Raw genomic sequence first — 26,375 nt, forward strand, 5'->3', positions numbered from 1 at the left:
TGAGCTGCAATGGCGGAGAAAACGAACCCTAAAAGATCTAGGTATTTTGAATTATGGTGAAGTAACCGTTTTTGGCCACATTCTTACATATGGAGCCTTTAATATGAGGTAGCACACTGCGTAGAAGTTCATCAAATTTGTCAGCCGACATTTGGAAGTTCCAGAAGTGGGTTTCTTCGTCCATGTCCCTCATCGGTCCAATAAGACTGTTAAATTGGCCTGTCATCAGTCTCGGGACATCTAGTGGACGTACATACCACCTTCAGACACATCTCTCAGTCTTTCGTTTCTTAATTTTTGTAACGTAAAAGTATCTGTGTTTCAATGTTATTCAGTTGCAACAACAACAACAACACTCTCTTTTTCTCTCAGACGCCATTGCTCGCTGTAGCTGGAAGCACAACAAACCTTGCACAGTGACCCCTACTGATCGGGCAGGAAACTGCAGTGCGTATCCGGCACCACGACAGAGAGCTATGAAGGCTCGAGGGGTCTCCGTGGTTACGCAGTTAGATAACGCATTACGCAGTTGTAGAAGCGTAATGTGGGCTTAACATTTACAAGCAGCGAACATTCACCTATTAACATACTCAAATGTCCTATCTCTCTTTGTCTGTGTGTTTTACAGGGCCCACTCTTGGCCTTCGTCATTCACAGCTAATGGATGTCCTTACCCCGTATGCCTACAACGACAGTTTCTATGACAATGGAACATGGAGCTTCAACGAGACACATGGAGAGCAGAAGCACCAGTACAACTACCTTGCCATGCTGCTTACGTTGCTCATCTTTGTCATCGTCTTTGGCAACGTGCTGGTGTGCATGGCTGTTTCCAGAGAGAAGGCTCTGCAGACCACCACCAACTACCTGATCGTCAGCCTGGCGGTCGCTGACCTTCTGGTAGCGACGCTTGTTATGCCCTGGGTTGTCTATTTGGAGGTAGGACAGCAACGATGCACACACACACACACACCCACCCACCTACACACTATTCACATACACTACTGTTCAAAAGTTTGTCACTAGGGATGGGACTTTTTTTGTCGACAAATCGATCGACAATCGACACGTGCGCACCTCGACAAAAAAATGAAAAGTAAAAAAAGGCGAAGTGTCACAAACGCGTAAAGTTCACGACCATGGAGGTTAAAGAAGCTGCGCACGTAAAGGTGATCCTGCTGCCCAGGCTCCTTGCGCTCTCTGATGATGATGCGCGCGTCACCGGCTCGTTCTCTCGAGTGGCTGTGCGTGCGTCCAAGCGTGTGTGTGTGTGTGTGTGCGTGCAGTGCGAGCGAGGTTGCGCTTAAGTTTAGGACGGGGGTGGGGGACATAACACGAGCGCTACACAAAAGAAGACGGCATCTCACCCAGTCAAGATCACTGTACTTCACTCTGGTGGACACCTAACGAGCGCAGGTTCAAAAACCTGAGCCATCTGGCGAGTGGCGACACACAGCAGTACACTTTTTTTATTCCTTATTTTTATTATCGCTGTTCTGATGGTCAATAATGGACTTTACAGCCATGTTTTTGAGCCTAAAATGAAGTAGTACAGTGTAGAATAGTTTACACCCCTGCATTGCTGCTGTAAAAAAAAAAAAAAAAAAATTCGACACGTGGACAATCGACTCTAAAAATGTGTGAAATTCCCATCCCTATTTGTCACCTATACAATTTGTTGGCGTTTTCCATTAAAAGTCACACTTTTATTCATCAAATGAGTTGCAAAATGAATAGAAAATATAGTCAAGACATTGACAAGATTAGAAATAATGATTTTTTTATTAGTCCTGGGCACGTTAACCCATGACGACCAAAAAAATAATAAAAAACAGCGTCATGTTTATGTGACTCCGGATCGTTAAAATTAAGTCTCCAAAGTAACGCTAAACTTTAAAAACAGAGGCACACATACGCAGTACTGGTTATTTGTAGCGCTGCTCTTTTCGTTTAGTAAACAGACCGCTGCAGTTCAACTGTAGGCGCGCTAACCGGCGCTAAAAGGAGCTAATGCAATTAACGGAGCAAAACTGGTAAACGGTGCCTGGACTCTGGTGTCACGGCACGTAAACATGACGTCACGCGTGTCTTTTTCCGGTCAGTCGTTAACCTAGTGCCCAGCACATCATTTTTATTCAAAATAATAATTCTGCCCTTCAAACTTTGCTTTCGTCAAAGAACCAGCAAAACTGTTTTCAGCTGTGCTAACATCATTGCACAAGGGTTTTCAAGGGTTTTCTTATCATCCAATAGCCTTCTAACACGATTAGCAAACACAATGTACCATTAGAACACTGGAGAGATGGTTGCTGGAAATGGGCCTCTATACACTTTTCCTAAAAATAAGGACATTTCTAAGTGACCCCAAACTTTTGAACGGTAGTGTATGTGTTTGTAAGAATATACACTATATATTCCATATGTGGTGAATCATAGATAAGCTGACGTGCCTCGTGCAGCAGGTTTGCTTTCTATACCTGTGACATTTTGTATGTCAGTGTTAATCTTGTGTCATTGAAACAGATAACATTAATATGCAGATGTGCAACAGCAGTTTCTTTTTTATTTATCATAAGCAATTTCCCAACACAATATGAGAGCGTAGGCTCTGAAATCTATAAATACTAAACCAAAATGGCAGATTTGCAAGACATAATTCAGCTCAGGTCTATTATGCAAAACAAGAGACATCCATGTGAACTCTGGTTCCAGTCGAGTGAGCTGCCGCTGCTATCAGCAGGTCAAAGAGCTCAAGGTGAAACGAGGGTGAAGGGTAATGTGTTCACATCAGAATTGTAAATATCAGCTCTGCATTGGTTAAAGGGCTGTAATAGCAGCTTTTGCCCGTGTCAGGGACAAGTGTCTTCAGTCAAGGGCCTTGTGCTTATGAATAATTATTCATCATTCTGGGAAATATCATTGGACATTCACTCCTGCGTTGGAAAGTGAGGAGCTGCGTGTCGACCAGTGTAACCTAACAGAGACTAACAGAGACTCCAATCTGCCAAATCAATAGGGAGCCGGATAGACAAACAGAAAATTATCTCTGCGCTCGATCTGTTATGTCTTTTCTCATCACTTCTGTTTGTCTTCTTGGTCCTTGGGTTATTTCTGACCCTCACACTTGAGGTCATGCTGTCTGAGGTAAAGAGTAAACTACGGCGACTCTAAACCTCCAGTTTCTCTGAATGAGTCACGATGATTATCGCCGTGATCAGATTACACTTTATAAATCCATAGGCTGTCATTGTCTCAGCCTGTTTCTGCTGGTGATTAACGTGTCATTCGTGAATCTTGCAGAATTATTACTTTCAGATTATAATAAATTACATAACCGTTGTTTTTAATCTCCTCGCGATCACAACCATTTCTTTCTATGTTTAATCATGTGGAGAGAACTGTAATCAGAGCTGAAAACTAGTTTAAAACTTTGTCAATAATATCAGAGCAGAGAAGTGAGTCTCTTATGGTTTGGTTTCAAGGCTGGCGTTTTTGAAGAAGCACGAATGTCTCGCGTAGGGAACACTTCCCTTAACTGAACCCTAATATTGACTCGCAGATACAAATTGGTTTCTGTAATATTAATAATCAGAGGCAACAGCAGCAGCATTGGTTTTTACAAGAAAACTGCTTGTATCGGATCTATATATAAGAATCAATAAGCAAAATATATTGACTATAGACTATAGTGTTTGAAGATAATATATTCATCTAATAAAGTCTAACAAATTCTACTAAACCAAACAACAGAAGCTTTAAACTGACAGTGTTCTGCTTTTCAGAGGAACAGCGAGTGCAGGGATATTATTTGTGAGGATTACAAATGAGCCTCAACAGCACGCAGATGTACGGTGCTAAAAAACGGAATTATAAAATCTCATGTAGAAGTTATTTAGCAAGTTTAGCAGATGTGCATCAAAGATTTGAGTGGGTGGAATACATTTCTTTTATATAATATTTTGGTAACACTTAGGGAACACATATTCACTGTACCTTTCTCAGTGTGTACCAATCAGTACATTTTTGTACCTGCACATAAAGGTACATTTTTGTCACTCAGGGTGCAGAAATGTTTCTTTAGAGGTACAAACAAGCACGTACTAATTTTAAAGGTACAGTGCTTGTACCCTGATAGGGTACAACTGGAGCGACAAAGCATTTGTACCTTTTTAGGTACAGTCTCGTACTTTGATTTCTTAATGTGTACATAAGGTGTTAATACGTGCTTAATATTTACTAATAAAGGGCTAGTATGCGACTTATATGCATGTTAGTAAGCACCTAGTTAATGGTGAATATATGTTCCCTAATCTAAAGTGTTACCAACATTGTTTTTGATATTCTCATTTTGAGTTTTTTCCTGTCTGCTCTTGATCGTCATCGAGCGTTGCAAAAGCCTGATTATCCCTTTATTTGAGTCAGGTGTCAAAAACATGCAGATATTGGGAAACACTGCAATCGCCTAAACTGGTATTATATACACAACTGTAAATCTACAACAAAAAAATAAGCAGGACTACAAAAATAGCAAATGACGTTGTTGTTTTATCCACATCTATATGGATCGTTATCCTAATTTTACAGAAATAAACAGCTTGGGATCTACCCTGAATCACTGCTCTACACCAAAACAAAGCAACTAACAAGCTAGAAATACAAAGCAAAAGTGTCCCATTTATATCAGCGGTGGCAAACAAACACAGAACAAGGCCATTTGTTCAGTAGTCAGCTGCTCTCTTGCCTTTGTTGGCTTCCCCCTCGTGTCTCTCTGTTTATCTTTGGAAAAACCCACCAGTGTTATGCAGCCATTTCACCATCAACATCCGCAAAAGTGAGGGGGCTTACTTCATGATGGAAGGGGGTGGATTCATGGATGACAGCGGGGGTAATTTGGTCAAAAATAAAGAAATATCTGTCAGCGCAGCTGTTTCTTTAAAACCGACCTGGTTCGTCTGTTAAAACCACACGTTCCCAGATTGTAACATGAATCTGGGTTGTTTTCCTCAGGTTTTAGACAGTGCAACATACTGTATGACAAAAAAAACAATAACACCCAGGCAACCAGCTATACGTCTCCTCTGGTAGTTAATCATCAAGCCTTGAATCATTTGATATACCGTATGTGTTGTGCAGCATTGAGATCCTTTGAAGGGAAACTGTATACTCTCTCAGGGCTGCTGATGTAGGATCAATGAGAGTGGATCTATATTTTATACAGTTGTTCCTAGTTTTGCTCACTTATTTGTTTGCTAAGGGAAAGAGGGGCACATTCTACGGAGCTTCCGTATTGTCAGGGTGGGAACATATCGAGAGCAAACTTTTGTGTTCCTTCAAAATAGTTTTGTGTTCCTTCAATAACTTTTGTCTTCATTCCCTCCCTGACTCTTCCTGTGCCTCAGGCAGCCCTGCCCGGCCACTTGCTCCCCCCAAAAAAAAATCCTCCACGGCCCCACACTCAGACTCTGAATGCCAAGGAAACGTGCAAAGTTATGGCAACTTAAGTATTTGCTTCACTTTGCATTGAGAGAATGCAAAAGTTTCACAAGGAAACACACAGGTTTGCGCTAAAAAATTCCAATCAGAGATGGCAGACTTCACCCCACCTTCGCCTCTGGCGGCCTCTGTGGGTCATATTGTGCAAATGTGGAAGCACAGACAAACAGCCACTAAAAAGAAGCGATAATAAGAAATTACTTGGTAGAATTGAGTATTTGTTTCTGATTTCCTGAGGTTCACGTCATTCTTTATAACAGTTATGATCTGTGCTGTGACTGTGGAGACTGTGTCTTTAATCAATTAATTAACTAATCAATCAATCAATCAATCAATAAATGTTTATTTGTGTCTTGTGCGTACACTCCTATAAATAAAAGTGCTAATTAGAACCACATAAGGTTCTTCGACTTTTAAAGGAGAACCCTTTCTGGCTCCAGGTAGAACCTTTTTATAAAGGTTCCTTTTGGAGGGTTCCACCAAGAACCGTTTTAAAACCCTTTTTTTCAGGAAAGGGGTTTTAAAAGGGTTCTCTGGATCAAAATGGTTCTTACTGGAACCATTAGTGTTACCAAGAACCCTTGAAAAAAAAACCTTTCTTGGGGAAAGGGTTTTTCAGAAGCAAATGGTTCCAGGTAGAACCTCAGCCCTTGTAGAAGAACCCTTTTGGAACCCTTATTTGTAGGAGTGTATAATCAATAAAAAAATCAGAAAATATACATGTGTAACTGTGCTACCAGGTAATAAAAGCCAAACTAATTAACTAAGTTTAAGTTTGGCCTTAAAGGAACAGTCGTCCCACAGTTTGTATCGTGATCGAGGTCCAGTAGATTGAAGAGCACAACAACACCTGGTTAGTTTCATATATATTTATACACCACTGCTTGACTGAGATTTATATAAAAGCTCAGTCAAGCAGTGGTGAATTCTATGTGATACGCAGGTATATGGCGTATACCCACTACAAAAAGGCCAGGATTTTGGTATTACCGCTCAAAAATGGGCATTCATACGTATCAACTGTGTTTTTTGACAGAACTGATATTCATGTAATTTGCTTTTGCACATAAAGAGAAGGGATGACTGTCGTTTTCATTAAAAACAATAAATATAATAAAACAAAAAACAGACACCTTCTTTTCTAGATTGAAACAACACACAAACAAGATATTTTATTCAATATATCAGGTTCAGCGTGAACCTCAGTGGGAGCTTAGTCTCAGCATGAACGCAGGACGTTCAACCTGCCCTTTACTCATAAATGCTAAATTAGCATTCATTAGCACGGTTCTTCGCTTTCAGCCAAGTGTGACTGATTTAGATCGTGCATGACTTCAGGTTTGTTTGAAAATAAATCATGGTTAAAAAGAAACCAAAATACTTTTGATGTTGGAATTTCATGTACAAATGTACAAATTTCATGTTTTTTTCGACACTAGTTTGTCCTTTGTTCGCAAAGTGAATGAAAGTAGATAATATCAATCCTTGTCAAATATGGTTATTAAATGTGGTTATTCCCCATTGTCAGTATGGTATTCATGTCAGTCTGTTTATACAGATTATTTACAATCATAGTAGATGTTGTCGTATGACATTAAGTGTTGTGTTGCTGACATTTACAGTAGCATAAGCAGAAATGTGTGCTGCAGTATATACTTAAATTGCTTTCGGTTGTGCCGTTTGCAAAAGTGTTTTTTTTTTTCTTATGAATGTATGCACTTTAAAAGTTTGTTCATCATTATCACTGTGAACGCATTTAAAGCCGAACGCTGAACGCTTGAGATGAAAGAGCAGAGCGTGCGCCTATTCTTTTCAATCGGATTTTAAGTGACATTTAAAATGACCCGTTCTAACCGACGCCCCCACGACTGCACTTTCAATTTCCCCGACAATTTACCACTGGAAATGAAATTGTAATGAGGATAGATTCTTAAATGATATGATATGCTGTGGCTAAAGGAAATACATTAAAGAATTGTGTATATCTCACAGTCAAGATTACATAATAATTATCTCTTTAGAATATATCTGTTTCCATATCAGGGCCTGAGGCGTAATGTCTACAAAAACAGTTGTGGATACACATAGACCTGGAATAGATTTCAGCTGTGAGGCTCCTTAATTTGATTTGGGCTGCAGGATTGATTGAAGGTGTGAAGGTGCATGTTTGTGGAGCTATAGTGAGAGCATCAACGTGGACACTGACACATTAAGATCACGAAGGAGAAGCTGAACGACTGTTACGAAGGAGAAGAGCAAGATGCAGAGAACGCGACGCCGGTGCAGAGTGAGGAACGGAGGAGACGCATGTCAGGAGGAGCAAAAGGTTGGAAAAATGCAAAACAAAGGGGGAGATGAGCGGAGGGATTGCAGCGGGAGAGAAAGGTGATCATTAGGCTGTCAGAGCAGTGTGCAATCACTGGTACTGTCGACACCTACGAAAACATGGGTGTTTTTTTTTGGTTTTTTTTTTTAAAAGGTGGTGCTTAAATTCATAAAGACACAGTCACGGGATGATGATGAATCAGTCACAGAGCGATGCCTGAGAAGCGTTCGGAGCGTGTCAGCTGTCAGGTGCAGCGACAGGTGAGGCGGGAGGTTTCAGAATCGTCAGAGGTTTTTCGTAGACGATGTCGTCTCATCGCCAGGGTTTGACCAAACAACAGTAGCAGCAGCAGCAGCAGCTATTAATACAAATAGTTTTTCCGATCACGTCTGTTCAAGAGAGCCACGCGGGACTGTAGAGACGCACGCTCGGAAGATAATTACCACACTAACACTCAGGTGGTGTTTAGCGTTGTGATTATCTCGAGTATTTTAATTTGTTCTGTTGTCAGTGAAAGGGTCTAAAGGGTCGTCGTCGAACACTTGTTTACCAGTTGTATTTATCGTATATTGTACGTTTTCTGCTCAACAGTTATGTTAATGCCCATGGTTCAGTTTTGCTTTAATTTCCCTCGTTTCTCTTATGGCCATGGGAACAATAATGGAAAGAGATAAGCCGGCAAGTTTTTTCTCTCTCTTTTTTTCTATCAAATCTCGCTGCAAAACTGACAATTGTCTATGTTTTTTTTTTCCTCCTCCAGGTTGTGGGAGAGTGGCGCTTTAGCAAGATCCACTGTGACATCTTTGTCACTCTGGATGTAATGATGTGTACAGCCAGCATCCTCAATCTCTGTGCCATCAGCATTGATCGGTGAGTTTGTCACTTCACAGATTGTGTCGTCCCTGCCTGTCATGCTTCCTGCATCGACTCCCATTGGAAATCGTTGCCCTGTGAATAACAGAAGGCTAACGTATATAAGCGTCTGTGAAAGCGCACATTACCTTACACCTTTACCAATGACCATCGCATTCATTGGATACCAGATGTTCTTTTAATGTAATAAATGGTGATTCCTTAAATTGCGTCACTTAAAGGGGACATTTTATGCAAAATCAACTTTTATATTTGGGACTCTGGAGGACCTATCAGTCGCCCAAAATGTGAAAAAAAGTCTAAGTATAGGAGATAAAACTCGCGATGTTGACTTTCGCGCTCATTTGGACGTCACAATGCGCTAAATTTCTGGAATTGTTGTGTCACGTGAGAGTGCTAGCGAGGGCAGCGGTATCCGGAAACCGGAAGTCTATTCTTGGCTCCACAGTGCAGCACAGAGTTCTACACAAACTTCCAGCCTCAGAGGATTTATCTGTCCAGTGGATACATGTTATATATGACGGCAATGTGCCTGCTAGAGCCTGCAAATGATCACTTTTCCAAATGCTAACTGCTGTTAGCTCCCTGTAACCTCTGTGGATGATGTCATTTCCTGTCCCTTTTTTAAGGTGGACATTTAAGGTGGACCTAAAGAGATACTTTTAAACTGAGTGTTTTGAACAGGGCTGTTTTGGGTGATTGAGCTGCTGTGGTGCTTCATTCTTATGGTATTTTGACCAAAGCATGTCACAGATATGTTCATTAGGACACCAGGGAACTAGTTTAACTTAGAGAAATAGGGTGTAATATGACCCTTTAAGTGTTTTTAGAGATGGAAATAACTCTTGTACATTGTGATGCAACAATATAATACGTAGAATATGTAAAACGTACAAATAGAAAAGAAATGAATAGGAAATGCAAGTTAAATATTGTATATTCAAGAGTCAAATGTGTCATGTGTATTAAAGGTACAGTACAGGATAAAAGTCAATAAAATACTGTTCCCAAAGAGAGACTTTATTATCAAAATAGAAGGTATTCTTTATTTCTATTTATTTTTTTGACCTCATTCAGTTTAATGTACGGTAGTGATGTAGAACTTTAATGTAATTATTAAAGGTTGTCATCAGTTGAGACCTGGAGGGAAAATATTCAACTGCTGCTTGACATATATCATTAAAAAGTCCCTTAAATACACACACACACACTGCAAAGTGATTCTTGAATCACTCCATTTTAAATGATCTTATACACAATACAACATCGTTTTCATATTGAAAGTAACCTTTTGAACTTTTGCTAATATTTTTTACATCATGACAACTTGTGTCTTGTTAAAAGACCTTCATCATCCTGGATTCATTCATTCTTTTTTGTAAAATAAAATCAATGAATGTGTAATGTGTCACCGCAGAGTTTCTCTGTAGAGGTCGTAGGAAGGTCGTTCTTTCAATATTAAAACTGTGAACCGCACTCATGCAAAGCTGACAGTCAGAATACATTGAAAGCGAAGCGACAGCTTAGATGAATACAGCACTTGTGGATAATTCTTAAGAATAACAAGGACACCACACACCACATTTTTCCATTTTTGTAGTCACGCGTATCATATTTGACACGATTTTCTGCTCAGGCGCACTTTTTGTTTTTTTATCTCAAACCTGTTATGCATGATAAATAAATAAATAAATAAATAAATAAATAAATATTCAGTATGTTCCCACACAGCCAAATAAAAAAAAGGCTGAATTAGAATGCAAATATCTGTCGTAGGTGGGAGGGGCGGAGTAGTTTAATCTCACTGTAGATTCATGTTTACTGTATGCAAATGTGATACGCTACAAAAATGGACAGAGAGGAGGAATTGGATCCTAATTTACATTTAGATATTATAAGTGACTTGTGTTCCTGTGTGAATACTGATCGCTGATGAGAGTTTGGCAGTGTGAAGAATGACTTTTCCAGAAAGTGAACACGTTACATTGTTAAGGTATAGAAACACAGACTCGTGTATTTCCTCTCATAAGTTCAGCATCATGATGGACTGTGTTGACTTTGCATTTACTTACTAAGCAGATTGGGAGGTGACCAGGCATCTTTTTTTTTTTGTACACATCTACATCAGTCATGTCATTTTCCCTCACCTCAGGCTAGACAGCTGGTCTGTCAATCACTCTATTGTAGAAAAGATAAAAAAAATTTAAAAAAAGGATGACTACACAGTTGGCACTAAGGTGTCCTTCAACAATGGCCAATCGAATCCGAGCAGAATACAAAATGGACCGAAGAGAACGACCGCTTTTGTGTAGGAGGTCGACGTGAATGTGCCAAATACAATTTAGCAGAACTCCAATGGCGTTGCCAAAAAGGCAGATGGGTTTTTTTTTAAAGTTGCTTTTGGAAGACTCTTTTTTTTTAGCGCAATACGTTCGGAGCGTGATCATCATATGCGCCGAGATATTGAGCTTCACGTTTCAGAATTTGCAAGTCAAAAATATCTGATGTGAATTTTTTTGTAGGAGGTGTGTGTTTATATGAGATAAGTTATATACAACCTAAAAAAAAAATCTCTGTGTGTGCTATTTTGTTTGCAGAACGGTGTTTCATGAAGAGGCGGTCTGTTTCTTTTACGATTGCACTGGGTCATAGTTTCAATACATGTGAATTACAGATTTAAAGCCTCGGTGCTGGACGTGGCAGGCGGCGTAATTAAAAAATCTGCACATGAAAACGCCATATCATTGTTGAGCCACGCAGACGTCTACGTAATCTTACAGCTGAGTGTGTGAGAAGCTTACACCGCAACAAAACATGCTCAATTTCATGTCTAATAGCAAAGAAAAGCTCAATTTTCAACCCAACATTATGATACACATGCAAGCGGATTATATTTGCTCTTGCTCCTCAGTAAAGCTGGTTATTGTGTGTCACACAAGCTGCATGCATACATGGAATAATGCAATTATCCTGGATTTTAACTGGATTTCCCTTCCCGTGTTTTCATCAGGACACACATTCACATTCGTCTTGTTAAAAAAAAAAAAAAAAAGAAGCCTTTGCTCACTTGGCTTGATTCTGACGTCTTTGAAACCAAATTAGGACGAAAATCAATGTATGGGACACTGTTAAAAGCGGAGCATTTCCTGGTGATTACAGCAAGCTCACTAATGAGATCAACCAGTGTACCAAGGTTAAATGATAAGGTCTTTTTTTCACAGACACTGACCTCATCTTAATGTAAACGGCAGCTCAGAGCTTATATGGCTGCCTCCAAAGGGCAAGGCTGCCATTAAGCTGAATCCAAGATGAAAGGAAAGATTTCTCTGTTTACCACATAAAATTTAAGCTGACTGGTGAATCAGACATTTTATTTCTTTTCTTACTTTAATCTTGAATCTTGTTTTCATCGTAATGAATCAATTTCCCCTCATGATCTCTTACAGTTACACCGCAGTCGCAATGCCGATGCTGTACAACACTCGCTACAGCTCCAGGAGGAGAGTCACAGTAATGATCTCTGTGGTGTGGGTGCTGTCTTTCGCTATTTCATGTCCTCTGTTGTTTGGCCTTAATAACACAGGTAAGTGAGAGTGCACATCTGCTGCTCTCTATCTTTGAAGCTTTTCTTTCACAGGGGTTAGGACTAAAGTGGTGGAGCAGTAATAGTGTTCTACTGTATTATTCATCCGTGCGTCCACTGCGCTATGTAGTTTTTAGATACTTAAACATTGTAAATCATTAATGGACATGTTAAAAATTACACATTTGTTAATAGTTTTATCATATTTGCATTTTTTCTAATGCAGATTGGTTGCTTTTTAAAGGTTCCATATTATTCAAAATCAACTTTTTAATCATTTAAATCCTTATATTTGGGACTCTGGAGGCCCTATCAGGTGCCAAAGTGTGAAAAAAGATGACTCACTCATGTTTTTGTGGTCCTCCTCAGTCTAAGTACAGATAAAACATGCGATGTTGACTTCCACGCTCACTGGAACATCACAATGTGCTTCATTCCTGGAATTGTTGTCTCGCGGGGCTCCACTTTGTCCGTAAAACACACGAGAGTGCTGGCGAGGGCAACGGCATCCGAAAACAGGAAGTCCGTGAAAAGTTCTATTCTTGGCTCCACAGTGCAGCACAGAGTTCTACACAAACTTCCAGCCTCAGAGGATTTATCTGTCCAGTGGAGACATGTTCTATATGACGGCAATGTGCCTGCTAGAGCCTGCAAATGATCACTTTTCCAAATGCTAACTGCTGTTAGCTCCCAGTAGTAGTAGTTTTCTAAAGAGATAGTACTAAACAGAGTGTTCTGAAGAGGGCTGTTTTGTCAGAGTGATTGAACTGCTGTGGTGCTTCATCCTTATGGTATTTTGACCAAAGCATGTCACAGACATGTTCATTAGGACACCAGGGAACTAGGTTAACTTGGAGAAATATGGTATAACATGGGACATGGGAACATGGGAAAAAAAAGAGCTGATCTTTGTAAGCATGCAAGCAAATCCAGTGGATTTTAATCAATGTGCTGTAGCATGCAATATGTTTACAATATCACCAACGTTTAAACTGCATAAGTGGATTATAGAAAGTGGAGGAAGTTTGTAAGACAACGCTGTATCTGAGCAGTTGCAGAAGGAAATGGACAGAAGTTCCCCACGTCAACGTTACATTTCCCCCGTAATACTTCTGGCCACACCTCCAATTTGTCAATGCTGACTGCCCGTTAGGAATTAGCGGTAGCTTTTCCTCCTGATGACTAAATGAAATGCGATGTGTATAATTGGGCTGCTCCTTTAATTTACCACTTCACTGGCTAAAACTCCAATGTTTTTCAGTTCGGATGTTAATTTGGTCCACAGGACCAAAGTGTGTGTGTGTGTGTGAGTGTCAACAAAGTCAGTGGTGTAGATTTAGTCAGAAACCAGCTTGCTTTAAAAGAACATGAATTAACGAGCAATTAAGATATACAAGATATAGACGATACAAATATAGGAAGATATGATGACTACATTTAGCAAACGATAGAATCTCTGTGTTGCATTCTTGACGGATGCAAGAAAGTGCAGAGAATTTGGCTCAGAATAAACAGGGCTGCGGGATTCAAGCCAAACCAAGTTCTTCATTTTACTGTTGAAAGTCAGGAAAATCATGATTAACACAAAACTGCACACACACACACACACACACACACACACACACACACACACACACACACACACACACACACACACACACACACACACACACACACACACACACAAGCGATAGAACACGCTGTCTATATTCATCCTTGTGTTTGTCTCCACAGCGACTCGCGACGAGTCTCTCTGTGTGATCGCCAATCCGGCTTTTGTGGTCTACTCCTCCATTGTGTCCTTCTACGTTCCCTTCATCATCACTCTGCTGGTTTATGTGCAAATTTATGTGGTCCTGAGGAAGCGCCGGAAACGTGTAAACACCAAGCCCAAGCAGCGTCTCTGCCAGGCTGTTGACCCTGACGCAGCCACTTCACTGAAGGTGAGCCACTTTAGTCAAATGACTCCCTTTTCATGCTTGCACTATGAAAAACCTCAGGAAAAAAATCATATCATTAAAATTAATTTATGAAAATTGTAATTCAGTCATTCACATTTGTAAGGGTGGGCATTATAGTACATTACAGCAAAAATGGGAATGTATTTTCTGTGTGTGTGTGGGGGGGGGGGGGGTGCGGGGGAGCACATGCAAGGCAGAGGATTGAAAGGAGAAGGTTGTTTTGCACCTGAGGCATTCTAAGTGTATTTTTGTTTCACGTGTATGAAGTAGGAACACTCCTTTAACCGGTTCAATCCTGGGGAACCAAGTGTTGTGCTAATGTTACATTTACTGAAACATTTCGGTGTCAAAAGTCACCACGCAACGTCAACTGGGATGACCCTCAAATGACCTTTTGATTGATTGAGGTTTACAGACAGTAAAATCCAATGGGCTCCGCACACAGGAAGCCTGAAGTAATGCTTTCCATGCGGTACACTACATCACTCATGTTAATGCACGGCTTTTCCTCTGTGCTCTCTGCGCTCGTAGAATGAAGTCAAGGGAGGAGTTCATCATAATGCACAGTGAATGCGATTTGCATATGCCTTTTACAGTGTAATGATCATAATCTTATTATACAGCAACATATTGTACACCGTACATAAAATGAATTTATTAGAGATAAGTCACGGTAATGTGTTGAAGGCCTTTAAATCGCCTTTGCTCGGACATAACGGGGGAAGCTGAGGGCATCTGCTTCTGAGCAAAACCTCCTCAAGTCCTGACACTAATGGTGATGGTGGTTTGTGACCCGGTGAGGCTGCCGAAGGATGAAGAATGATGGATCAGATGAGACTGCAAAGGCTTCGGTGGTGAAGGGCTGAGCTGAAGGCTGGGCCGAGCCAGACAACTTAGGCAGACGGAGAGAACTTAAACAAAAAAACAACAACAACAACAATGAGGTGATTGGCTAATGAGGCGCAGGCAGGATGCAGAGCTATCGGGACGGAGCTGATCACACCATTGACATCCTGAGAAATGACAGCGAGGAAGTGAACGTGTGCACACGAGAAAGAGATGATGGAAATGAGAAGTGCATAAATATGAGTATGATAGGGAGATAAAGCAAAGTCTCCCTGACTGAAGTTATGTTAAAGCTGGTGGTATGAATGAACCTACCTTTAGCAAAAATGTCACTGTTTCACTCCATGTGTTGCAGTAACATTGCAACATACCATTAACCCTTGAACACCTAACCCTCAAAATGTCCATCTGGACTTTTTTTTAACCATAAAAGGACCAGAGAATGTCCTTTAACTAAGTTATTTTGCCCATTTTTTCCAGAATAACTTACTGGGTTACTGTATGTTAAAATACTGTTTTAACAATTTAAAATGAAGAAACACAAACAAGTTTATTTAGAAAAACACAGCGGTTGTACACGAACAGATATACATGTTAAATTTCTAATTTGAACAGTATAAAACATAATTTTTTTGAGTCTCTCAATGTGTAAAAACAGGCCAAAGAATGGAAAAGTCCTCTCCTCTCTGGTGACAAAGATGCTAATTCTTCAACATGTGCCGTCAGTGATATGCCCGGTGTTAAAGGTCCCATATTATGCAAAATCAACTTTTTAATCATTTAAATCCTTATATTTGGGACTCTGGAGGTCCTATCAGTCGCCAAAGTGTTAAAAAAGATGACTCACTCATGTTTTTGTGGTCCTCCTCAGTCTAAGTACAGGCGATAAAACATGCTATGTTGACTTCCGCACTCACTGGAACGTCACAATGCGTGAAATTCCTGGAATTGTTGTCTCGCGGAGCTCCGCTTTGTCCGTAAAACACACGAGAGTGCTGGCGAGGGCAACCGTATCCGAAAAACCGGAAGTCTATTCTTGGATCCTCAGTGCAGCACAGAGTCCTACACAAACTTTCAGCCTCAGAGGATTTATCTGTCCAGTGGATACATGATATATATGACGACAATGTGCCTGCTAGAGCCTGCAAATGATCACTTTTCCAAATGCTAACTGCTGTTAGCTCCCAGTAGCCTCTGTGGCTGATGTCATTTCCTGTCCCTTAAGTTTTGTTTTACTAGTAGATACTACTAAACAGAGCGTTCTGAACAGGGCTGTTTTGGCAGGGTGATTGAACTGCTGTGGTGCTTAATCCTTATGGTATTTTGACCAAAGCATGTCACAGACATGTTCATCAGGACACCAGGGAACTAGTTTAACTTGGAGAAATAGGGTATAATATGGGACCTTTAAAGGGTTTAAAAACACAGCTGACTGACTGCTCGCACCAACCTGGAGGGAGAGGGCTTGTGTTTCTCAAGCTGCACAAAACCTGAGTGATTCCTGTTCCTTTTTCACGTCTCTGTCGGCTACAGTTGAAGCTGCAGATCAGAGTTTTTGTTAAGCTGCCTTTCAGTCCCTCAAACTCCAAGTAGTCTCATTCGACCCATGATGCAGCAGGACCTGTAGTGCTTTCACAGGCCCTTTGTCAGTCGTGCTTTTACACTGCATGCCTGACACAGCTGCTTCTCATTCCAGGATAAGTGCACTCATCCGGAGGATGTGAGGTTGTGCACCATGATTGTTAAATCAAACGGGAGTTATCCTGTCAACAAGAAGAAAGTGGTACGTGCCCGTTATTTCTACCTCTGTCTAATTGTTGGAAACACATTTGTTTTGTTTGTAAAAAAAGATGTAGTGAAGTGTCACCTTGAAGGTTTTCTCCATTTCTCAGAGGATTTATAGCCTGAAAGGGCATTTTTCTGCTTCTGTGAGCACAGCAAATCCAAAAGCCTACATTTATCTATTTGATAATTTATCTTTTTTTATTTTCCACTACTTTAAATGCCACCCACTCAATACGATAAGCTAAATGAAAAATGGCCATCTGCATTCATGTTTTTTTTTTTTTTTCCAACCCGTCCTTAGATTTTCATCAAAGACGTCGTCAATGAGGGGGAAGATCTGGAGCTCGATGAGCTGAACAACAGCGGCAGTAGCCAGAAACAGAGGAAGCAGTCACAGTGTGCTCTTGGAGACATCCCGGCCACCAGTCATCAGCTACTGATGCCTGACAAGGCCAACACTAGCCCCACCTCCACGCCCCCCACGCCACCTGACGAGAGCCAGAAGGCAGAAAAGAACGGAGATCCGACCAAAGAGGCTCTGAGGGATCCTGCACCTGTCGTGGCCAAAGCCTTCCAGACGCAGGCCTTACCTAACGGCAAGACTCAGACCTCTGTGAAAACTATGAACAAGCGAAAGATCTCCCAGCAGAAGGAGAAGAAGGCCACTCAGATGTTAGCCATTGTTCTCGGTAAGTTGGCTCATTATTTTTTAATTCCCCAATTAGTGTAAATGACTTCCAGCAGCCATTTTCACAGGTCACAGTCGTGAAATCACAGGTGTAAATGATCCAATTAATGGCTGTGGAGTTCCATTTCCATGTTTAGTGAGCATGCTGGTTCACTGTCACACTGTCCTGATTTGCATGAACTGAACAGAACCGTTGTTGATATGATCAGTGTCCCCTTGTGCTTTTTTCTGTTCAAACGCGTCAAACGTGCAAAAGTTTCAGATGAGTTACATTTCAGGGGTCAAAAACATCTTTTAACCCCTAAGCCTCCGAATTTTTGCGTATTTTAACAATAAAAGGGTCAGGAAAGCTATTTATTCCAAAATACCTGGCAGTTTTTTACGGTTTACTGCATCTTAAAATAGTGTATTAATGAAGAAAAACAAAACGTTTTATTTAAAAAAAGAAAACACTGAAATTGCATATGAACACCAGAATGAGTGTTAAAATTTAAATTTGAACAGTATAACACTTAATTAAAATAATTTTTTTCTTGAGTTTTTGTCTCAATGTCCAAAAAGTGGAAACGTAATGTACAGGCGTTTTTTTTAAGACTCTCACCTCTCTGGTAACAAAGACGCTGATTCTCCAGCTTCCTGCAACGGCGCGAGTGAAATTACCGTAATAAACACATGGTTGGTTTTAACACGCAACTTCTCAGCTTTTCAGAAACTGCTGGAATTTTTCCGGTAGCACAAACCATCGCGAAATTGCGATAATTTGTGCGCTTGTGCCGACGTATCGTCTACGATACGCTCGGTGTTAAAGGGTGAAGTTAAAATATTTCAGCAAGCACATAACTGTTGTAATGTTATCAATTTTTGCACATGAGGACTGAAGCGTTCGTAAAGAACCTTTACTGCCTTCCTTGTCTGCTGTAGCTTGTATTGTTTCCTCCTTTTTTTTTTCTTATATCACATTAAAAAGATGACTTGAAAATATGATGCAACGAAAGGAAACCATACGTACGACCTTACAGTCCAACTCATATTATAAATGTGTGTTTGATGTAGAGGTTTTTTTTATCTGTCTCTTTCCTTCCTCTCTCTCTCTCTCTCTCTCTCTCTCTCTCTCTCGTTTTCTAATACTTCCATGTCTTTCCCCAGGCGTCTTCATCATATGTTGGCTGCCGTTCTTCATTACACATATCTTGAACACCCACTGCACGAAATGCAAGGTTCCCGCTGAGATGTATAACGCTTTCACTTGGCTGGGTTACGTGAATAGTGCCGTAAACCCCATCATATACACCACCTTTAACGTCGAGTTCAGGAAGGCGTTCATCAAGATCTTGCACTGCTAAACTGCAACATCACTTGGTCTCACCAGACAGAGGGAGGAGTGATGAATTTAAAAAAAAAAGAAAGAAAAGAAACGTCTCTCCTTTCAAATACCTCATCCTGATAAGGGAAAAAAATGCACCACACACGGAAAAAAGCTACGGATTCCTCCGTAGAACTGCGCGAGTGAAAAGCTGACAGTGTCTTGAGGGAAAGACACGAGCGGCCGTGCGTGTGCATTGTTTGTGGACTTCAAAAAAACGCTGAATGTAAAAATAAGAAAAATGTCTGTAACGATGACTTGTTTGATGGAGAAAAGAAAATCCTCTCATTGTTCTCTAACATTATTGTGCTTTGTCGAGTGAGGAGCCATCTGTGTATACCACACACGTACAAGTTGCAAAAAAACGCTATTTATTGTGTGTGTGCTCTATGTTTTGACGATGGAAATATTCAGCAAATCTAATAGATATCAAAGTCAGTGTTCATTGCAGTGTTAAAACAGATATGTGAGCTCTCTATCTTAAAAAAAACCTTTTCACTCATTGGAATGTGTGTTTAAGAGACTATTTACTTGCTGTATAATGTGGCAATGCCAATATCCATATATTTGCAATTTTATAAATTGGGAAAATCATATGTTATTATCTTATATTATTATTATTACTACTACTATTATTTGTTGTACATATTTTTTTTCTAAACAAAAATAACTGTGATTATGCCTGCAATGAAAAATGTGATGCATGCTACACTGCTCCTCGACTTGACTTCTCATGAAAATGTATGTTTAGCAAAAAAAAGAGTCCCAAAAGATGTCCAATAAATAAAGTTATGAGACACTGTGACGTGCCACATGAAGATCGGTGTGTTTCGTTTTGTGCGTACAGACACCCACGACCCACACACACACATAAAAATATAAACAGCTTGTCATTATTTACAAGCCTCGCTGTCCTGTTCCATGATTGGGCTGCAGTTGAGTAATGAACTGGAAGTAACTGAGCACTGTTGCTGTGCAGTCGTCCTGCGGCACACTCTAATGACCTGTATGTGGACTTTTGCAGCTTCCAGGTATTATCGTGTGGACGTGTGCGTCAACAGCAGCAGCTCCGTCCTTGCACCCTTTGCTTATCAGGTAAACTTGGCAATGCTGGAAGAACACTTGTATCGGTACATCTCTCTTTGTGTTGTTGTTGTTGTTTTGAGCAACATTTAAAATGTATTTATTTTTATTTCAACCTGAAAATATCCCATCATAATAGTCGGCATCGCCCTGAACAAGGATCCATTGATAATATTTGAAGACCTCTTAAGGAATAATTTAAATGAACTTTTGAAATTTAAGAAATTATCCATTTGCCCTGATGCACTTTGACAATGAGCTGACTTTCTTCTCAAAAACAAAAAGTATCTCGGAATGACTCGAAATTTTGCATGCTAATAGTCGGTATCACCCAGAACAAGGATCCGTTGAAAATATTTGAAAACCTCTTAAGGAATAATTTTAATTAATTTTTTTTAAATTCAGGAAATGATCCAGTTGCCCTGATGCACTTTGACAGTGAGCTGACTTTCTTCTCAAAAACAAAAAGTATCTCGGAATGACTCGAAATTTTGCATGCTAATAGTCGGTATCACCCAGAACAAGGATCCGTTGAAAATATTTGAAAACCTCTTAAGGAATAATTTTAATTAATTTTTTTTAAATTCAGGAAATGATCCAGTTGCCCTGATGCACTTTGACAGTGAGCTGACTTTCTTCAAAAAAACAATAAAGTATCTCGGAATGACTTGAAATTTTGCATGCTTATAGTCGGTATCACCCAGAACAAGGATCCGTTGAAAATATTTGAAAACCTCTTAAAGAATAATTTTAATGATTTTTTTTATATTCAGGAAATGATCCAGTTGCCCAGATGCACTTTGACAGTGAGCTGACTTTCTTCAAAAAAACAAAAAGTATCTCGGAATCGCTTCAAATTCACCATCATTATAGTTAACATCGACCTGAACAAGGATCCGTTGAAAATATTTGAAAATCTCTTAAGGAATAATTTTAATTAATTTTTTTTAATTCAGGAAATGATCCAGTTGCCTTAATGCACTTTGACAGTGAGCTGACTTTCTTCAAAAAAACAAAAAGTATCTCGGAATCACTTGAAATTTACCAACATTATAGTCGGCATCGCCCTGAACAAGGATCCGTTGAAAATATTTGAAAACCTCTTAAGGAATAATTTTAATGATTTTTTTTATATTCAGGAAATGATCCATTTGCCCCGATGCACTTTGACAGTGAGCTGACTTTCTTCAAAAAAACAAAAAGTATCTCGGAATGACTTGAAATTTTGCATGCTAATAGTCGCTATCATCCTGAACAAGGATCTGTTGAAAATATTTGAAAACCTCTTAAGGAATCATTTTAATGATTTTTTTTTTATATTCAGGAAATGATCCATTTGCCCAGATGCACTTTGACAGTGAGCTGACTTTCTTCAAAAAAACAAAAAGTATCTCGGAATCGCTTCAAATTCACCATCATTATAGTTAACATCGACCTGAACAAGGATCCGTTGAAAATATTTGAAAATCTCTTAAGGAATAATTTTAATTAATTTTTTTTAATTCAGGAAATGATCCAGTTGCCTTAATGCACTTTGACAGTGAGCTGACTTTCTTCAAAAAAACAAAAAGTATCTCGGAATCACTTGAAATTTACCAACATTATAGTCGGCATCGCCCTGAACAAGGATCCGTTGAAAATATTTGAAAACCTCTTAAGGAATAATTTTAATGATTTTTTTTATATTCAGGAAATGATCCATTTGCCCCGATGCACTTTGACAGTGAGCTGACTTTCTTCAAAAAAACAAAAAGTATCTCGGAATGACTTGAAATTTTGCATGCTAATAGTCGCTATCATCCTGAACAAGGATCTGTTGAAAATATTTGAAAACCTCTTAAGGAATCATTTTAATGATTTTTTTTTTATATTCAGGAAATGATCCATTTGCCCAGATGCACTTTGACAGTGAGCTGACTTTCTTCAAAAAAACAAAAAGTATCTCGGAATCGCTTGAAATTTACCATCATTATAGTCGGCATCGCCCTGAACAAGGATCCGTTGAAAATATTTGAAAATCTCTTAAGGAATAATTTTAATAATTTTTTTTTAATTCAGGAAATGATCCAGTTGCCTTGATGCACTTTGACAGTGAGCTGACTTTCTTCAAAAAAACAAAAAGTATCTCGGAATGACTTGAAATTTAGCATGCTAATAGTCGGTATCACCCAGAACAAGGATCCGTTGAAAATATTTGAAAACGTCTTAGGGAATAATTTTAATGATTTTTTTTATATTCAGGAAATGATCCATTTGCCCAGATGCTCTATGACAGTGAGCTGACTTTCTTCAAAAATACAAAAAGTATCTTGGAATGACTTGAAATTTTGCATGCTAATAGTCGGTATCACCCTGAACAAGGATCCGTTGAAAATATTTGAAAACCTCTTAAGGAATAATTTTAATGATTTTTTTTATATTCAGGACATGATCCATTAGCCCTGATGCACTTTGACAGTGAGCTGACTTTCTTCAAAAAAGCAAAAAGTGTTTCGGAATCGCTTCAAATTTACCATCATTATAGTCGGCATCGCCCTGAACAAGGATCCATTAAAAATATTTGAAAACCTCTTATGGAATAATTTTAATGAATTTTTAAATTTAAGAAATTATCCATTAGCCCTGATGCACTTTGACAGTGAGCTGACTTTCTTCAAAAAAGCAAAAAGTGTCTCAGAATCGCTTCAAATTTACCATCATAATAGTCGGCATCGCCCTGGACAAGGATCTGTTGAAAATATTTGAAAACCTCTTAAGGAATAATTTTAATGATTTTTTTTATATTCAGGAAATGATCCATTTGCCCTGATGCACTTTGACAGTGAGCTGACTTTCTTCAAAAAAACAAAAAGTATCTCGGAATGACTTGAAATTTAGCATGCTAATAGTCGGTATCACCCAGAACAAGGATCCGTTGAAAATATTTGAAAACCTCTCAAGGAATAATTTTAATGATTTTTTTTATATTCAGGAAATGATCCATTTGCCCTGATGCTCTTTGACAGTGAGCTGACTTTCTTCAAAAAAACAAAAAGTATCTCGGAATGACTTGAAATATATCGTCATAATAGTCGGCATCGCCCTGAACGAGAATCCTTTGAAAATATTTGAAAACGTCTTAGGGAATATTTTTAATTAATTTTTTTTAATTCAGAAAATGATCCATTAGCCCTGATGCACTTTGACAGTGAGCTGACTTTCTTCAAAAAAACAAAAAGTATCTCGGAATGACTTGAAATGTTGCATGCTAATAGTCGGTATCACCCTGAACAAGGATCCGTTGAAAATATTTGAAAACCTCTTAAGGAATAATTTTAATTATTTTTTTTATATTCAGGAAATGATCCATTTGCCCTGATGCTCTTTGACAGTGAGCGGACTTTCTTCAAAAAAACAAAAAGTATCTCGGAATGACTTGAAATGTTGCATGCTAATAGTTGGTATCACCCTGAACAAGGATCCGTTGAAAATATTTGAAAACCTCTTAAGGAATAATTTTAATGATTTTTTTTATATTCAGGACATGATCCATTAGCCCTGATGCACTTTGACAGTGAGCTGACTTTCTTCAAAAAAGCAAAAAGTGTTTCAGAATCACTTCAAATTTACCATCATTATAGTCGGCATCGCCCTGAACAAGGATCCATTAAAAATATTTGAAAACCTCTTATGGAATAATTTTAATGAATTTTTAAATTTAAGAAATTATCCATTAGCCCTGATGCACTTTGACAGTGAGCTGACTTTCTTCAAAAAAGCAAAAAGTGTCTCAGAATCGCTTCAAATTTACCATCATAATAGTCGGCATCGCCCTGGACAAGGATCCGTTGAAAATATTTGAAAACCTCTTAAGGAATAATTTTAATGATTTTTTTTTTAATTCAGGAAATGATCCATTTGCCCTGATGCACTTTGACAGTGAGCTGACTTTCTTCAAAAAAACAAAAAGTATCTCGGAATGACTTGAAATTTTGCATGCTAATAGTCGGCATCGCCCTGAACAAGGATCCGTTGAAAATATTTGAAAACCAATTAAGGAATAATTTTAATGATTTTTTTTATATTCAGGAAATGATCCATTTTCCCAGATGCTCTTTGACAGTGAGCTGACTTTCTTCAAAAAAACAAAAAGTATCTCAGAATAACTTGAAATTTACCATCATTATAGTCGACATCACCCTAAACAAGGATCCGTTGAAAATATTTGAAAACCTCTTAAGGAATAATTTTAATGATTTTTTTTATATTCAGGAAATTATCCATTTGCCCAGATGCTCTTTGACAGTGAGCTGACTTTCTTCAAAAAAACAAAAAGTATCTCGGAATGACTTGAAATTTATCGTCATAATAGTCGGCATCGCCCTGAACGAGAATCCGTTGAAAATATTTGAAAACGTCTTAGGGAATATTTTTAATTAATTTTTTTTAATTCAGAAAATGATCCAGTTGCCCTGATGCACTTTGACAGTGAGCAGACTTTCTTCAAAAAAACAAAAAGTATCTCGGAATTACTTGAAATTTTGCATGCTAATAGTCGCTATCACCCTGAACAAGGATCTGTTGAAAATATTTGAAAACCTCTTAAGGAATATTTTTAATGATTTTTTTTTTATATTCAGGAAATTATCCATTTGCCCAGATGCACTTTGACAATGAGCTGACTTTCTTCAAAAAAACAAAAAGTATCTCGGAATCGCTTGAAATTTACCATCATAATAGTCGGTATCACCCAGAACAAGGATCCGTTGAAAATATTTGAAAACCTCTTAAGGAATAATTTTAATGATTTTTTTTATATTCAGGAAATGATCCATTTGCCCAGATGCACTTTGACAGTGAGCTGACTTTCTTCAAAAAAACAAAAAGTATCTCGGAATGACTTGAAATTTTGCATGCTAATAGTCGGTATCACCCTGAACAATGATCCGTTGAAAATATTTGAAAACCTCTTAAGGAATAATTTTAATGAATTTTTGAAAATTTAAGAAATGCTTCATTTGCCCTGATGCACTTTGACAGTGAGCTGACTTTCTTCAAAAAAACAAAAAGTATCTCGGAATCGCTTGAAATTTACCATCATTATAGTCGGCATCGCCCTGAACAAGGATCCGTTGAAAATATTTGAAAACCTCTTAAGGAATAATTTTAATGATTTTTTTTAATTCAGGAAATTATCCATTTGCCCTGATGCACTTTGACAGTGAGCTGACTTTCTTCAAAAAAACAAAAAGTATCTTGGAATGACTTGAAATTTTGCATGCTAATAGTCGGTATCACCCAGAACAAGGATCCGTTGAAAATATTTGAAAACCTCTTAAGGAATAATTTTAATGAATTTTTGAAAATTTAAGAAATGCTCCATTTGCCCTGATGCACTTTGACAGTGAGCTGACTTGCTTCAAAAAAGCAAAAAGTGTCTCAGAATCGCTTGAAATTTACCATCATAATAGTCGGCATCGCCCTGAACAAGGATCCGTTGAAAATATTTGAAAACCTCTTAAGGAATAATTTTAATGATTTTTTTTAATTCAGGAAATTATCCATTTGCCCTGATGCACTTTGACAGTGAGCTGACTTTCTTCAAAAAAACAAAAAGTATCTTGGAATGACTTGAAATTTTGCATGCTAATAGTCGGTATCACCCAGAACAAGGATCCGTTGAAAATATTTGAAAACCTCTTAAGGAATAATTTTAATGAATTTTTGAAAATTTAAGAAATGCTCCATTTGCCCTGATGCACTTTGACAGTGAGCTGACTTGCTTCAAAAAAGCAAAAAGTGTCTCAGAATCGCTTGAAATTTACCATCATAATAGTCGGCATCGCCCTGAACAAGGATCCGTTGAAAATATTTGAAAACCTCTTAAGGAATAATTTTAATGATTTTTTTTAATTCAGGAAATGATCCAGTTTCCCTGATGCACTTTGACAGTGAGCTGACTTTCTTCAAAAAAACAAAAAGTATCTCGGAATGACTTGAAATTTTGCATGCTAATAGTCGCTATCACCCTGAACAAGGATCTGTTGAAAATATTTGAAAACCTCTTAAGGAATCATTTTAATGATTTTTTTTATATTCAGGAAATGATCCATTTGCCCAGATGCACTTTGACAATGAGCTGACTTTCTTCAAAAAAACTAAAAGTATCTCGGAATCGCTCGAAATTTTGCATGCTAATAGTCGGCATCGCCCTGAACAAGGATCCGTTGAAAATATTTGAAAACCTCTTAAGGAATAATTTTAATATTTTTTTTTAATTCATGAAATGATCCATTTGCCCTGATGCACTTTGACAGTGAGCTGACTTTCTTCAAAAAAACAAAAAGTATCTCGGAATGACTTGAAATTTACCAACATTATAGTCGGCATCACCC

The 26,375-nt window shown here is 38.6% G+C and overlaps 1 protein-coding gene across 1 annotated transcript; it reads left to right on the forward strand.

Annotated features, from left to right (window-relative positions):
• Window positions 1–645: 645 nt before the first annotated feature.
• drd2a (dopamine receptor D2a) lies at window positions 646–18,898 on the forward strand (the record flags this gene model as incomplete). Its single annotated transcript, XM_083886702.1, has 7 exons — window positions 646–939; window positions 8,580–8,689; window positions 12,139–12,275; window positions 14,010–14,218; window positions 16,779–16,865; window positions 17,169–17,556; window positions 18,702–18,898. Exons 1-7 carry the CDS (start codon window positions 661–663, stop codon window positions 18,896–18,898), a joined length of 1,407 nt encoding a protein of 468 aa, XP_083742828.1. The 5' UTR covers window positions 646–660.
• Between the last annotated feature and the right edge of the window lie 7,477 nt (window positions 18,899–26,375).

This window comes from Microchirus variegatus, assembly GCF_963457635.1.
Source record: "Microchirus variegatus genome assembly, chromosome: 3".
NCBI lineage: Eukaryota > Metazoa > Chordata > Actinopteri > Pleuronectiformes > Soleidae > Microchirus > Microchirus variegatus.